This window comes from Tachysurus fulvidraco, chromosome 7 (genome assembly GCF_022655615.1).
Source record: "Tachysurus fulvidraco isolate hzauxx_2018 chromosome 7, HZAU_PFXX_2.0, whole genome shotgun sequence".
Classification (NCBI taxonomy): domain Eukaryota; kingdom Metazoa; phylum Chordata; class Actinopteri; order Siluriformes; family Bagridae; genus Tachysurus; species Tachysurus fulvidraco.
The window spans coordinates 1324099-1339649 of record NC_062524.1 but is presented as its reverse complement, the minus strand read 5'-3'; the positions used below and the strand labels follow the sequence as shown (position 1 = coordinate 1339649).

The following is a 15551-nucleotide window of genomic DNA, read 5'->3' as shown; positions in this document are numbered from 1 at the left end:
CACACTAACGTGTATGAAAAATCGTATAAAGCAGCATCATCGGGAAGGAGCGGACATTTAATCTGTAATAATTTTGTTATGGATTTCCATCTTTTGTCTATCTTCTGTTTTCACGGATCGTTTCAGCCGTATCTGTGGTCTTGAGCGGAAAATGGACATTTTTATAGAAGCTTGATATCCACAAGAAAGAATGAAATGAAATTGCGTATATTTATATCATTTGGGCTTCATGACTTTCTCCGTCTCTGTACTTTCCTCACTGGAGACGGTGATATTATAAGACGTATGATTATGAATACAACCCTGGCTATATTTTCCTGTCTGTAGAAAGTATGTTTGTAAATAAATTTATAGTCTTGTGACCTTGTGTGACGTAAACCTGTGGATGTTCAGGCACCCTGTGACGATTTATGGCTGTCTGCATGTGAGGTTTATAACGTCTTTTATTACAGATAATAAAACAGGAAAGGTACGGAAACCTGTAAACACTGAATATCTTAATGTTAAAATTTTAATGTGACTGGAAAAAACACTTCCAATAAAAGAGTCCAACCAGGAGAGGTCATTCACATTCATATTTTTACACACATACACACACACACACACACGCACACACACACACGGTGCACACTGTCAGTGAGTTACGACGTCTCCAGTCATCATCCGTGTCCTAGATGCCGATTCCTGAGACGAGGGTGTGCTTGATGGACAGTAGTGAACACTAAAGGTGAGCACACTTTTATCCCTCCACCTGTGCACAGGCCATTTCTACGTCACACACTGATTTTGGAGTGTGTGCAGACAGGATCAGGGGACCACCTTGTTCTCTTATCACCACGTCATCTTCTATGCGCACACCGAGACCTCGGAAGTGCTGCGGACACGACTCGTCATCCTCACTGAAGTACAGACCTGTCGAGAGTTTAAGAGAAATAATAACCACAATAAAAAACAGCAGGTTTCTTTATCACTGGCTCCGGCAGTCTGTCTGGGAGTTGTTGGATTTGAGCTCTTAATCAACATATTTTTATTAAATTTGTCAATAAAGTGACATGAAATCTTCATGAAAATACCTTCAGTGATTCTATTATTATTGTTTAGATTAAACCTTGTAGCTGTTTCTCACCAGGCTCGATGGTGATAGCCATGCCGGCCTGCAGGGGCTGAGAGCGAGACAGCTCAGGTGTGTCATGAACGTCCATACCCAGGTAATGTCCCACATGATGGGGACAGTAACGCCGTGCAGCCTGGACCGGGGAGGGAGGGGGAGAGAGAGAGAGAGAGAGACAGACAGAGACAGACAAAGGGAGAGAGAGAGAGAAACAGAGAGACAGACAGACAGACAGAGAGAGAGAGAAAGACAGAGACACAGAGACAGAGAGCAGACAGACAGAGAGACAAAGAGAGAAAGACAGAGACACAGAGACAGACATTTATAATTAGATCTAAACTGGTTTAACAAAAAACGCTTATACTGCATTTTACATCCAAGTCCAATATGTTCACGTTCTCAGGCATGTTTGAATGTCTGATGTTTAAATAGCAGCTTTCTATTTAACACACAGTAATATGTTGTAATGTGAATACCAGGGTTTGTGTTCGTGGGAATCAACACAGCACATGGAGAAAACTGTACAGAGTAAATTATTGTGTAGGAAAAATGTGATGAGAAAGATGTCTGTGTGACATGGAGAAGGAGTGTCCAGTGTCAGTGTAACAGTCAGAGGTGGGACATCATGACAGACGTTTACACCCTGACCTGTAACAGCGTTACCTGTTAGTGTTACTGCCATGTCATGGTGTAACAGTCAGAGGTGGAACATCATGACAGAGCAGTTTACACCCTGACCTGTAACAGTGTTACCTGTTAGTGTTAAGGCCATGTCATGGTGTAACAGTCAGAGGTGGAACATCATGACAGAGCAGTTTACACCCTGACCTGTAACAGTGTTACCTGTTAGTGTTACTGCCATGTCATGGTGTAACAGTCAGAGGTGGAACATCATGACAGAGTAGTTTACACCCTGACCTGTAACAGCGTTAACTGTTAGTGTTACTGCCATGTCATGGTGTAACAGTCAGAGGTGGAACATCATGACAGGACAGTTTACACCCTGACCTGTAACAGTGTTACCTGTTAGTGTTAAGGCCATGTCATGGTGTAACAGTCAGAGGTGGAACATCATGACAGAGCAGTTTACACCCTGACCTGTAACAGCGTTACCTGTTAGTGTTACTGCGATGTAGGAGCCGTGCCATGTGAATACCTTGAGAGCGTCAGCGTGGTTGGTGCCGTGGGGTAACACACCGAGCTGCAGCAGCTGTTTGCCCAGCAGTGTGAGCATGGACGAGTAAATATGATCCAGACTGACTCCAGGAACACACAGAGACAAGCAGGCCAACTGGACCTCCAACACGGCCTCATACACACACTGCTGAAGCTCAGTGAACCTGCACACACACACACACACGCGCACACACACACGCACGACAGATAGTCAGTTATTAGATCATTGATAATTATGGATTGTATTTAGTCAGCAACTCAAGTCCAAAAGTTACATCAACACAAACTGCTCACACTCAGACGGCTTACGCAGCTACTAAGGTGGATTTTAAGGTGGATAAAAAATGCTGATTGAAAGTAAACAGCATTTTTAAAAAAAATTTTTTATTACATTTACACTATTTTGCAGATGTTCTTATCCAGAGTGATGTACAATCATCTCAGTTAAAGTACAAATGGCAGCTCGGTGCTCCACAGGTTCTTCCTTAGCAGGTCCGACACTTTAACCACTGAGCTTTTCCATCAAACCAAGAGAAAAAAACGACTAGCAAGGTTAACTGCACATTACGGCTTCCACACGAAGCAGCACACAGAACGGCATGTTATTGTACATAATATAATGATATTGTGTTCCACTAGTTACTCAGACAAACCGTCATGTGTGTGGGACATGATGCTGTAGTCTAAGGACCAAGTATCTCTTCCTCTAAAGACTCAGTGCTCATTGTAACAGTATTTATGGATGTAATATTGCTCCTGAATCCCGTTCCTCGGTGCGTTTGAGTAGATTTGCAGCCAAAAACAGATATTTCAGTGTGTCATATTCTGGCTACGGTTAAATATTCTGTGTGTCATTTCAGCCTCACTGCATGCTCGTCATCCAGAGCGACGGCGTTAATGACTGGTGACGTCACTCACTTTCCACTCACAGGCCATGTGCGTGTGACATCGCTGACATAGCCAAAATATTCACATCCTCCATCCAACAACACCATTTCTCCGTCCTGAGAGAGAGAGAGAGAGAGAGAGAGAGAGAGAGAGAGAGATCAGTCATATTTGTATTATTATTTAACCAGAAGACATTAAAGGTTTGGTCTCCGATGTTTGAGAAACGCTTCAGAAAACTGAGTCGGGACGACAAACTAAACAAAAACAAAACAAACGTGTAGCCAATGAGCAGAAAGGGGCGTGTCTTGTCGATATGGGCGGAGAGAGTGTTCAGTGCGCGTGTGTGACATTAGCAGAAAGCGGTTTTAACATCGACATGGAGGATAAAAACAAAGAAAGAAAGAGAAGAAAGACTTACGATAAGGACAAGAAGTAGGACGTGTTAATATAGGATCAGCTTTCCAGCGCTGGAGAGAACTGAAGGAGCAGGAAGTTGGCCACATATTCACAGGTTGGAGTTTCCCGAGTCAATAACTCCTGAGCTAAACGCTGTTACTACACAAATAACACCTCTTTTCTATCGTAGTAATGTAGAGAGGCAGCTACAACCGCGTTTTGTGTAGTAACAGCGTTTAGCTCAGGAGTTATTGACTCGGGAAACTCCGACCTGTGAATATGTGGCCGACTTTACTTAAGACGCCGAGGCGCTTTTTTCCTTCTCGATAGGTGAGTAACGTTGGTTTTGCTTTGTTACACAGAACTAATATATGCCTTTGTCCTTTACATCATTATGCTTGTGTGGCATTTTTGCTTGTTTGTTTATCTACAATCGTATTGTTCTTCCCTTCAGCTATGATAAAGACACGTTTCTTTCTGTTAGTCGCCTGGGTTACGTACGTATGTGTGGGCGGAGCTATCGATACAGGGGCGGGACCCGTTTGGGTTAGGGGCGTGTTTGTTTTGGTGATTTTATATGTCAACACTGGCTTTCAAACAACGGAGACCTCACCTTTAAGGAAGTTTGCAAACTTGCAGGCTACATATTAAAGCCGCTAGCTGACAGTAAACTTAGCCGTATTGATTCAAATCATTTCCATAGTTACATCCAGCACAGAGTTACTCTTACTGTAGACGACAGACAGTCAGAGCGTCAGTGTGAAGGGAAGAGAGATCATTTCTGTGTGATTTATGTTACCTTGATGATCTGGTTGTTGTTGATGTAGTGTAGCGTGTTCGCCCGTTTTCCTCCAGCAACCACCGGAGGATATGCTAAAAAGTTGGCACCGTGCGCTCGGCACTCGAAATCAAACTGAAGTGAGACCGGCGTTAAAAGGACAGCATGAAAAGGACAAAAATAAAAACACAGTCAGAACTTATTTCGGACTCGTGCGGCTGTAATCCGAACGTTATTCACACTTACACGAGCACAGACTAGCTTCACGTCAGGTACAAATTAGCACCTCAGCTCAGTTACCTTAGCGTGGATCAGCGCCTCGTCAACGTCCCCTTGGCACGAGGCCATGGTTTTCCTGAAAGCCTTAAAACACACAAGATCACATGATCAGGTCACATGATTCTGAAGCCACCGTCGTGTTACAAGCTGTCTGACCAATCAGAAGCCAGAATCTGAGAGTCACAGGGAAAAATGTTTCAAAACCAGAAGAAAACTGACTTCATTGTTTCTTTGGAGAAAATATATGGATAAAGGAGTAAATAGGTGAACCAGTAACGTACGTGTGCTGTGATGCTTCCTGCCTGCTTCATCAGCTCCACCTCAGCGGGACTCTTCATCGCCCGGAGAGTGTGTATGAGTGACCGCAGGGGGCGAACCGACACCTGTCCCTCCAGCAGGGGGCGCACATGGGTCTGATGGAGATGAGAATGAGCCGGCTGAGAACCGTCATACCACAACACAGGTCCTGTGTGTGTGTGAGAGAGAGAGAGAGAGAGAGAGAGAGAGAGAGAGAGAGAGAGAGACAGAGGGGAGAGGGTGAGAGAGAGAGAGAGAGAGAGAGATGGTGGAGAAAAAAATCGAGAGAGCGAGAGTGAGAGAGAGAGAGAGAGAGAGAGAGAGAGAGAGGGAGAGAGAGGAGAGAAAAAAGGGAGAGAGAGAGAGAGAGAGAGAGAGAGAGAGAGAGAGAGAAGGAAACAGAGAGAGAGAGAGAGGGAGGGGGGTAGAGAGGGAGGGAGGGGGGAGAGAGAGGGAGAGAGAAGAGAGAGGGGGGATGGGGAGAGGGGGAGAGGGAGAGAGGGTGGGGAGAGGGAGAGAGAGGGAGAGAGGGGAGAGATGGAGAGGGAGAGACTTCTATCTATCCTTCCGTGTGTATTTTATTTCATGTGTCTGTCTCACGTGTGCATGTGCTTTACCTTTAACGGCTTTGAGGACAGAGCCGAGCTCCTCGATGCTGTGGACAGTCTGGATGCCAGTGAGAGCAGCAGCTCCGTCTCTCCCCGACCTCGGGCCATCCCATAATTCCCGGGCAGGGTCTCTGGGTGGGACGAAGAGCAGGGTGCGGTCAGGACGGGGAGAGCCGTACATAACGAGGGCGCAGTCAGGCTCCAGCACACCGGTCAGGTACAGGAAGTCCTGGTTCTGGTGGAACGGGTACGGGATGTCATTGGTCATGTAGCGCACCGGATGAGACAGGACAATGAGGACGTGGGACGAGTCGGGGACACGGGACTTAACCAGGGATGCCAGACTATGCCGACGCAGCTCATACTCCGTCTGAGTCACACCGGGAGTCACCTCTCCTGAGGGAAGGAGGGAGGGAGGGAGAGGGGGGGGGGGTGTTATTGTGTTATTACTTTGGACAAAACATGCAGTATATAAAAGTGTGTGTCTCACCCGGTTTGATGAGGTGAGGGTGTGTGAAGGGACTCGGCTGTCCCAGGGATCTCTCAGGGATTTTCTTGGGCTTCCATCCACCAGTTTTGGACGACACACTCCTGCACACACACTTTAACACACCTGCAGTGACACACAAAGTTTTCTGAGCAACACAAAGCACGCTCGCACACACACGCTCATACACTCTCTCTCTCACACACACACACACACACACACACACACATACACTCATACACACACACACACTCATACACACATATTGGAGAAACGTCTCATTTCCCTATGTGCTGCAACAGCTATATATGGTGGAAATGACAATAAAAAAAGCTACTTGACAGACACACACACAGACACACTCACACAGACACACTCACACAGACACACTCACACAGACACACTCACACAGACACACTCACTCACACAGACACTCACACAGACACTCACACACACTGACACTCACACACACTGACACACACACACAGACACACTCACTCACACAGACACTCACACAGACACTCACACACACTGACACTCACACACACAGACACACACACACAGACACACACACACAGACACTCACACACACAGACACTCACACACACAGACACTCACACACACAGACACTCACACACACAGACACTCACACACACAGACACTCACACACACTGACTCACTCACACACACTGACTCACTCACACACACTGACTCACTCACACACACTGACTCACTCACACACACTGACTCACTCACACAGACACTCACACACACAGACACTCACACACACAGACACTCACACACACAGACACTCACACACACAGACACTCACACACACAGACACTCACACACACACATTCACACACACAGACTCACTCACACAGACACTCACACACACAGACACACACACACACAGACACTCACACACACAGACACTCACACACACAGACACTCACACACACAGACACTCACACACACAGACACTCACACACACAGACACTCACACACACAGACACTCACACACACAGACACTCACACACACAGACACTCACACACACAGACACTCACACACACAGACACACATTCACACACACAGACTCACACAGACACTCACTCATTCATTCACTCACACAGACACTCACTCACTCATTCACTCACACAGACACTCACACTCACTCATTCACTCACACAGACACTCACAAACTCATTCACTCACTCATTCACTCACTCACTCATTCACTCACACGTTCACACACACAGACACACTCACTCACACACTCACACATTCACACATTCTCACACAGACACACACACACACACACACACACACACACACACACACACACACACACAGAGAGAGAGAGAGGTAAACAGGGTACAATAATAATTAGTACCTGAGCTCAGTAATGTAGCCGGAAACTGCAGCATTTTATCTTACTCGCGTACAAAATGTTCGATTTCATAACATAAACACACAAACACACAAACACACAAACACATAAACATGAAAGTGACACTCAGTCTATAACACTGAGGACATGATACACGCTTCTAGAGTAGTCAGTGCGCATGCGCATACAGGGTCAACCCCACCCCCTGTCTCTCCCGGAACTAAACGTAGATATTTCTTTTGTTTATTTATTATTGTGTCGATAAATAAATGTGTATTAAACATACAAATATAATTATTACAAATAACTAATATAATATAACACATTTACAATGAGAAGTATATCTGTAAACATGAAGGGAAAGTGTACGAAATGTGGCTTAGATAAAAAGATGAAAGTATTGTTATTAAACAAAGGCTAAATATTATAGTGATGATGTGGGAGAAAATAAACGTTTTGTCTTTTTATTTTTACGCCATAAATGTATTAGTCATTATAATATCATATGGGAATTATATAAGAGTTCAGATCTGTGGTGAAATATTAGTGCACGTTACAAACTGTGATTAAACATATTCTTCTTCTTCTTCTTCTTCTTCTTCTTATTATTATTATTATTACTGTTATTATTATTATTATTATATTCTTCTTATTATTATTAGTGTTATTATTATTATTATCATTGTTATTATTATTACTGTTATTATTATTATTAATATTATTAGTGTTTATTGTTATTATTATTGTCATTATTATTGTTTGTATGGCTATTATTAGTGTTATTATTATTATTGTTTTTATTATTATCATTATTACTGTTTTTATTGTTATTATATTGTTGTTATTATTATTATCATTATTGTTTTATTGTTATTATTATTATTATTTTTATTATTATTGTGTATTGATTTATATTATTATGTATTTATATATTTATACATATTATTATAATGTACTTATATAATGATTTAAATTATTATAATGTATTAGTGGTATTATTATTATTATTATTATTTTCTTTTTTTATTATTAATATTATTATTAGTAATATTAGTGTTATTACTAATAATATTAATATTAATATTGTTATTATTATTATTATTATTATTATCATTATTATTATTATTATTATTTCTTATTATTGTGTATTGATTTATATTATTATAATGTATTTCTATAATGATTTATATTATTGCAGTGTTGCCATGAAAAAGCCAACCCACGCGCGGAGGATTTCACCCTCTCTGATTGGTCAGCTGTGTGTTTGACGACATTTATACGCGACGCGTTTTGACCCAGGGCCCCAGTTTTAGGTGAATTCTGCGCCTGTGTACAAGTCCCGGTTGTATAAGTGTTAGCGCGGACGTTTCTGTGACATTTCCACGCTTACAGTACAGGAGGTTTATCCGGTTCTCTCCCAGATAACACACAGGTATGTGCAGAACACCAGCAGCTTTAACTCTAGCACGTTCTAGAAGGTTCTGTTCTGGTGCACGCGCTTAATCGCTGTGACGTCACAGAAGAGTGTGTGTGAGAGTGTGTTAGTGTTACACATACACACACACTGTTATAAAGTGTGTATTAACAGTGTGGGGCTGCAATACAGGATAATACGCGTGTATAACGTGATTATTGAGCTTTGTGTTGTTCTAGGCGCTACTGATGGACCCGCGGAAAGTAGACGAGCTGAAGGCCTTCGTGCACCTGTGTAAGGACAACCCAGGTGTGCTGCACCTGCCCGAGATGGACTTCTTCAGGACCTGGCTGCATGGGTGGGGAAATATTTATGTGCTTCTGGTGTAGGGACACACTCCTGATCACAATCTGTGTATGTGTGTGTGTGTGTCTGTGTGTGAGTGAGTGAGTGAGTGTGTGTGAGTGAGTGAGTGAGTGTGTGTGTGTGTGTCTGAGTGAGTGAATGAGTGTGTTTGTTTGTCTGAGTGAGTGAATGAGTGTGTTTGTTTGTCTGAGTGAGTGAATGAGTGTGTTTGTTTGTCTGAGTGAGTGAATGAGTGTGTTTGTTTGTCTGAGTGAGTGAATGAGTGTGTTTGTTTGTCTGAGTGAGTGAATGAGTGTGTTTGTTTGTCTGAGTGAGTGAATGAGTGTGTTTGTTTGTCTGAGTGAGTGAATGAGTGTGTTTGTTTGTCTGAGTGAGTGAATGAGTGTGTTTGTTTGTCTGAGTGAGTGAATGAGTGTGTGTGTGTGTGTCTGAGTGAATGAGTGTGTGTGTGTGTGTGTCTGAGTGAATGAGTGTGTGTGTGTGTGTCTGAGTGAATGAGTGTGTGTGTGTGTGTCTGAGTGAATGAGTGTGTGTGTGTGTGTCTGAGTGTGTGTGTGTGTGTGTGTGTCTGAGTGAATGAGTGTGTGTGTGTGTGTGTGTGTCTGAGTGAATGAGTGTGTGTGTGTGTGTGTCTGAGTGAATGAGTGTGTGTGTGTGTGTCTGAGTGAATGAGTGTGTGTGTGTGTGTCTGAGTGAATGAGTGTGTGTGTCTCTGAGTGAATGAGTGTGTGTGTGTGTGTCTCTGAGTGAATGTGTGTGTGTGTGTGTGTGTCTCTGAGTGAATGAGTGTGTGTGTGTGTGTGTGTCTGAGTGAATGAGTGTGTGTGTGTGTGTCTGAGTGAATGAGTGTGTGTGTGTGTGTGTGTGTGTGTCTGAGTGAATGAGTGTGTGTGTGTGTCTGTCTGTGAGTGTGTGTGACATTAATCATTCAGCGTGTGTGTGTGTGTGTGTTACAGTTTGGGAGCTACTATTCCCCCACTGGCTAAAACCTCCGGCTGTAAGGTGAAGAACTCTCCTCTGATCTCTGACACCTCCCCAACATTCACACGGTCAAGTGATAGAGCAGCAGTTCGTCTCACAAACAAAGCTACAATTTCAGCCATGAAGCATCACTAACATTCTGTGTTAATCAGATAAACCACAAAACTAAAGAGTTGTCCGATCTGTCGTGTTGAGCAGCGGTCAGTTATCTGCTCACGTCCTACCTGCAACACCAATGGAGGACAAATTTAAAAGCATAGTTTTATCTTCTTTGTCCACAGACTTTCATTAACTGTGAAAAGGAACGTTATGGATATTATGTTATTGTTGTTTAGTGCAGTATTAAACTGTTCTCTCATCCACACAGGGAAGCTGTCCATGTGATGCAGCTCCACCTCCTAAACCATCCGCACCCCCTCAGCAGGAAGCAGCCCCACCCTCTGAGAGCGAGGAGAGTGAATTAGGTAAACATTTAACTTTGTGCCTGTGTGTGTGCGTGCCTGTGTGTGTGCGTGCCTGTGCGTGCCTGTGTGTGTGCGCGCCTGTGCGTGCCTGTGTGTGTGCGCGCCTGTGCGTGCCTGTGTGTGTGCGTGCCTGTGTGTGTGCGCGCCTGTGCGCGCCTGTGTGTGTGCGTGCCTGTGTGTGTGCGTGCCTGTGTGTGTGCGCGCCTGTGCGTGCCTGTGTGTGTGCGCGCCTGTGCGTGCCTGTGTGTGCGCGCGCCTGTGCGTGCCTGTGTGTGCGCGCGCCTGTGCGTGCCTGTGTGTGCGCGCGCCTGTGCGTGCCTGTGTGTGCGCGCGCCTGTGCGTGCCTGTGTGTGCGCGCGCCTGTGCGTGCCTGTGTGTGCGCGCGCCTGTGCGTGCCTGTGTGTGCGCGCGCCTGTGCGTGCCTGTGTGTGCGCGCGCCTGTGCGTGCCTGTGTGTGCGCGCGCCTGTGTGTGTGCGCGCGCCTGCGTGTGCGCGCGCCTGTGTGTGCGCGCGCCTGTGTGTGCGCGCGCCTGTGTGTGTGTGTGTGCGTGCGCGCCTGTGTGTGTGTGTGCGTGCGCGCCTGTGTGTGTGTGCGTGCGCGCCTGTGTGTGTGTGCGTGCGCGCCTGTGTGTGTGTGCGTGCGCGCCTGTGTGTGTGTGCGTGCGCGCCTGTGTGTGCGCGCCTGTGTGTGCGCGCCTGTGTGTGCGCGCCTGTGTGTGCGCGCCTGTGTGTGCGCGCCTGTGTGTGCGCGCCTGTGTGTGCGCGCCTGTGTGTGCGCGCCTGTGTGTGCGCGCCTGTGTGTGTGTGCGTGTGCGCGCCTGTGTGTGTGTGCGCGCGCGCGCCTGTGTGTGTGTGCGCGCGCGCGCCTGTGTGTGTGTGTGTGTGTGATGGTAATATATATGATTTAATGATTCAGTTAAAGGATGTGAAATGTTTCTCATCTACAGAGATCGATGATGACGGAGTGATTGAACCGGACACGGATGAGGCTCAGGACATGGGGGACTATGAAAACCTTGAGGTGCCGAGCTTTTGGTTTCTGTTTTATTTATTTATTTATTGTTTAAATGGACTTCTGATTACTTTACATAATTGACATGATCACAGAGTTGAAGAAGAATACAGTGTACAATAGAAGTGTGGTCTGATGTACTGTCCTCTTTAAAATGTCAGGTAACTGAGGAGATGATGGACCAGGCCAGTGAGAAGAAGATGGAAGCCATTGATGCACTGGGAGAGGGTGAGGATCCTGAACACACTGATATTACACTTATTATAGTTACTGGAGATGATCAGGGATCAGTGCAACAGAACAGATTTAATCAGTAGTGTCTGTGTCTCTGTCTCTGTCTGTGTGTAGGAGAGCTGCAGAAAGCTCTGGATCTGTTCACCGAAGCCATCAAACTGAATCCACGATCTGCTATACTCTATGCCAAGAGAGCCAGGTAACACACATGAGCACGCACACACACACTCTCTCTCTCTCTCTTTCCAGATCTCGTGAAAAACCCACACAAAGACTAGTAATTTAAGCTGTATAAACATAAATGGTTTAGAATTTTTTTTATTTCAACATTTATATAATAACTCATTTCTATTGTTGTACAGTGTTTTTTGACTATAAGGTGTGTGTGTGTGTCCGTCAGCGTGTACATCAAGATGCAGAAGCCGAACGCCGCGATTCGAGACTGTGACCGAGCGATAGATATAAACCCAGATTCAGCACAGCCGTATAAGTGGAGAGGAAAAGCTCACAGGTGAGGAAGTTGACCTGGTTTAACCTGTCACCCTGTAGGCAGCCTAAAGGGAACCATGGAGATGGCTATTAAACTGTTTATACTCCCTCAGGTTACTCGGTCACTGGGAGGAATCAGCTAAAGATTTGGCCACAGCCTGCAAACTGGATTATGATGAAGATGCCAGTGCCATGCTGAAGGAGGTTCAGCCCAAAGTGTGTATATGCACTCTGTCTCTCTCACACACACACGCACGCACACCGACAAGGGTGTGTGTGACAATTGGCCAAGTGTGTTGATGTTGACACACACAAGGAATTCGTTTCCAGCTGTTTGTGACACTCAAAAGTACACACATAAATAACACTATACTATACAATACACACATAAATAACACTATACTATACTATACACACATAAATAACACTATACTATACAATACACACATAAATAACACTATACAATACACACATAAATAACACTATACAATACACACATAAATAACACTATACTATACAATACACACATAAATAACACTATACTATACAATACACACATAAATAACACTATACTATACAATACACACATAAATAACACTATACTATACAATACACACATAAATAACACTATACTATACAATACACACATAAATAACACTATACTATACAATACACACATAAATAACACTATACTATACAATACACACATAAATAACACTATACTATACAATACAGATGTGATATTATAGACATTATGAGTATTAAATATAAATACAGAATATATAACAGATCAGTTCTGTACATAAAGTGTGAGAGTGTAAATAACAATATAGTGTAATATTATACTTTAGTACACTATACAGCAGCAGTAGTGTGTAATATATACAGATGATGTAATGACTGACAGTCCTGATAATGCAGCACTTATAGATATGAAGCAGTGAATATAATGATGGTGAGGTGTTAATCAGGGTGATTGTCTGGGGTAAGGAACTGTTCCTGTGTCTGGGAGTTTTAGTAAAGTTCTGTAGTGCTGAGAGAAGGGTGGAGCTGAAAGAGGGCGTGTCCAGGGTGTAGTGCAGTCTGGTGTTGACTGCGTCGTCCACTGATCTGTTTGCTCTGTAGGCAAACTGTAGGGGATCCAGCATCCGTTCTGTTACAGTCTTTAGGTCTTGATGATGACAGATGTCAGAGCGACAGGTCTGTAGTCATTCAGTCCAGTGATGGAGGGTAACAGAGTGATGATTGTGGAGAGATTAAAGCATTTGATATCTCACTGACTCAGTGTTCCGTTTGTCCCTTCACAGGCCAACAAGATCCAGGAGCACCGGCGTAAATATGAACGTAAACGAGAGGAGCGGGGGATCAAAGAAAGGCAGGAACGAGTGAAGAAGGCGAGGGAGGAGCACGAGAGAGCACAGAGGGTGAGACAGAGGTGTATCACGTGACTAGATCTAATAGATCTAATAAAGCAAAATGTTAACTTAAATGTGTGTGTGTGTGTGTGTGTGTATAGGAGCAGGAAGCCAGGCAGCAGGCAGGAGGAGCACCAGGAGGAGCACAAGGAGGCTTCCCAGGTACAGTGTGTGTATACACAAGATTTATAAACACTGGTGTGTGTGATGCAGCAGGAACCCGACCAGATCTCTGTTGGTTTTATGGTGTGTGTGTGTGGTGCAGGTTCTGGAGGGTTTCCAGGTGGAATGCCGTTCGGAATGCCGGGTCTGCAGGAACTCTTTAACGACCCCGAGGTGCTCATGGCCATGAAGGTATGGAACCATGAACTCACTTGTGTACTTAAGCACAGAGCAGTTCGAAATATAGTCAATTAAAATGTTTGTGTTGTAGCTATTTATGTCTTTTTAAATAAAATCAGTAACGGCTAACGGGGTGAGCGAGGCTAACAGAGGGTAACAGGGTAGAGAGGCAGAGAGGGAGGTACACCCGAATCAGTACACACTTCTAATCAGACATGTTTAGTGGGTTAAAGCTATACTGTTATTAAATGGTCATGAGAGATTAACAGATTTACAGCTTACTGTGTGAGACGTGCATTCTGTAACACCTTGGTGTCTCCTCCAGCAGGTGGATCTCAAAATGATTGTTCAGGTCTTTAACACTGTGGCTCGTTCTCATTAAAGCAGTCAGTGACTTTTTTAAATTGTGTGTAGGACCCTGAAGTGATGGCAGCGTTCCAAGACGTGGCTCAGAACCCGGCCAACATCTCCAAGTACCAGAGCAACCCGAAGATCATGGCACTAATCAACAAACTGAGCTCCAAATTCAGTGGCCCTCAGGCCTAGGTGACTGAACGTGGTGTGTAATGAGGTCAACGCTCTAAAATAGCACACACTCTTTCTCTCTTAATTAATTACGACTTATTTCTTCCTCTGCACAAACGTGAAGACTGGATAGAGGTGAGATACACGTGCAGTAAATGTTGTTTAATTTACACGCTAGATTCTGGGGCTATTTAACAGCGTTAGAACACCATTGTGAAGGGAACAGCCAATCAGTATAAACCGTACACGGGTAAAAAGGGGGTGTGGTCTCAGCCGAATCACACCGTACACACAACTGGGCTGTGATTTGGTGTTTGACTCGGTCCAGTTTACTGCCTCTTCTATTGAACCCGAATTAATTTGGTTTGAGTAACGTCCGGCCTTCATTTTAACCCCGAGTGTGTAACCATGTGCTCTTTACTGCACTTAACACAAACTGAGCTGGAGAACATTTAAGAGCTTAAACAGTTCAAACTGAAGCATTCCATCCAGTCAGGTCTTAACTTTAAAACAGTTTTCTGTCCAAAAAAAGAAATAAACAGTGAACGGAAAAGTTTAGTTTTTTCCCCCTTTATAGGAGTATTTGTGTCTCTGAAAGATGATTTCCATCAATAAAGGCTTTGGTTGTTGCAGATCTGCTGCCTGTGAGTTTAATACCGAAACAACATGAACCACGAAGCGCCGGATTGTTCTGATTCCATCAACTATTCATCATGAAGTCTTGTGTGTGACTGAACAGTTTATTGGCAGGGAAACAGGGTGTGATCGGTGTGTTGCTGTTATTGCAGGTTAGCATCAGAACACTGGGTACTTTCTTCTTACTTCATCAATAGGTACAGACGTTTATTAATCAATACAACAGGATGCTTTTAGATTATAGATAAACTTCTCGTAGAAG

At 44.3% G+C, this 15551-nt stretch overlaps 2 protein-coding genes across 5 annotated transcripts; one reads left to right on the top strand and one right to left on the bottom strand.

The window, feature by feature from the left end:
* Positions 1-493: 493 nt before the first annotated feature.
* xpnpep3 (X-prolyl aminopeptidase 3, mitochondrial) lies at positions 494-7610 on the bottom strand. Of its 3 annotated transcripts, none has more exons than XM_027142487.2 (10): positions 7415-7607; positions 6024-6146; positions 5543-5929; positions 4910-5094; positions 4650-4712; positions 4371-4484; positions 3206-3291; positions 2268-2451; positions 1127-1247; positions 494-912 (listed from the first exon to the last, which is right to left on the bottom strand). In XM_027142487.2, exons 1-10 carry the CDS (start codon positions 7446-7448, stop codon positions 740-742), a joined length of 1470 nt encoding a protein of 489 aa, XP_026998288.2. In that variant the 5' UTR covers positions 7449-7607; the 3' UTR covers positions 494-739. The 3 variants fall into 3 exon arrangements, 2 of the variants coding, with proteins under 2 accessions (XP_026998288.2, XP_026998289.2); XM_027142488.2 differs by having other exon boundaries at positions 6024-6135; positions 7415-7605; XR_007143563.1 differs by having other exon boundaries at positions 770-912; positions 2225-2451; positions 7415-7610.
* Positions 7611-8653: 1043 nt separating this feature from the next.
* Positions 8654-15285, top strand: st13 (ST13 Hsp70 interacting protein). 2 transcript variants are annotated; one of them, XM_027142498.2, is made up of 13 exons: positions 8654-8843; positions 9065-9183; positions 10148-10193; positions 10540-10636; positions 11584-11657; positions 11810-11876; positions 11997-12081; positions 12283-12393; positions 12485-12587; positions 13679-13795; positions 13888-13948; positions 14052-14140; positions 14543-15285. In XM_027142498.2, the coding sequence occupies exons 2-13, from the start codon at positions 9074-9076 to the stop codon at positions 14672-14674; spliced, it is 1092 nt and encodes a 363-aa protein (XP_026998299.1). In that variant the 5' UTR covers positions 8654-8843; positions 9065-9073; the 3' UTR covers positions 14675-15285. The 2 variants fall into 2 exon arrangements, with proteins under 2 accessions (XP_026998299.1, XP_026998300.1); XM_027142499.2 differs by lacking the exon at positions 8654-8843 and adding an exon at positions 8857-8985.
* Positions 15286-15551: the final 266 nt, after the last annotated feature.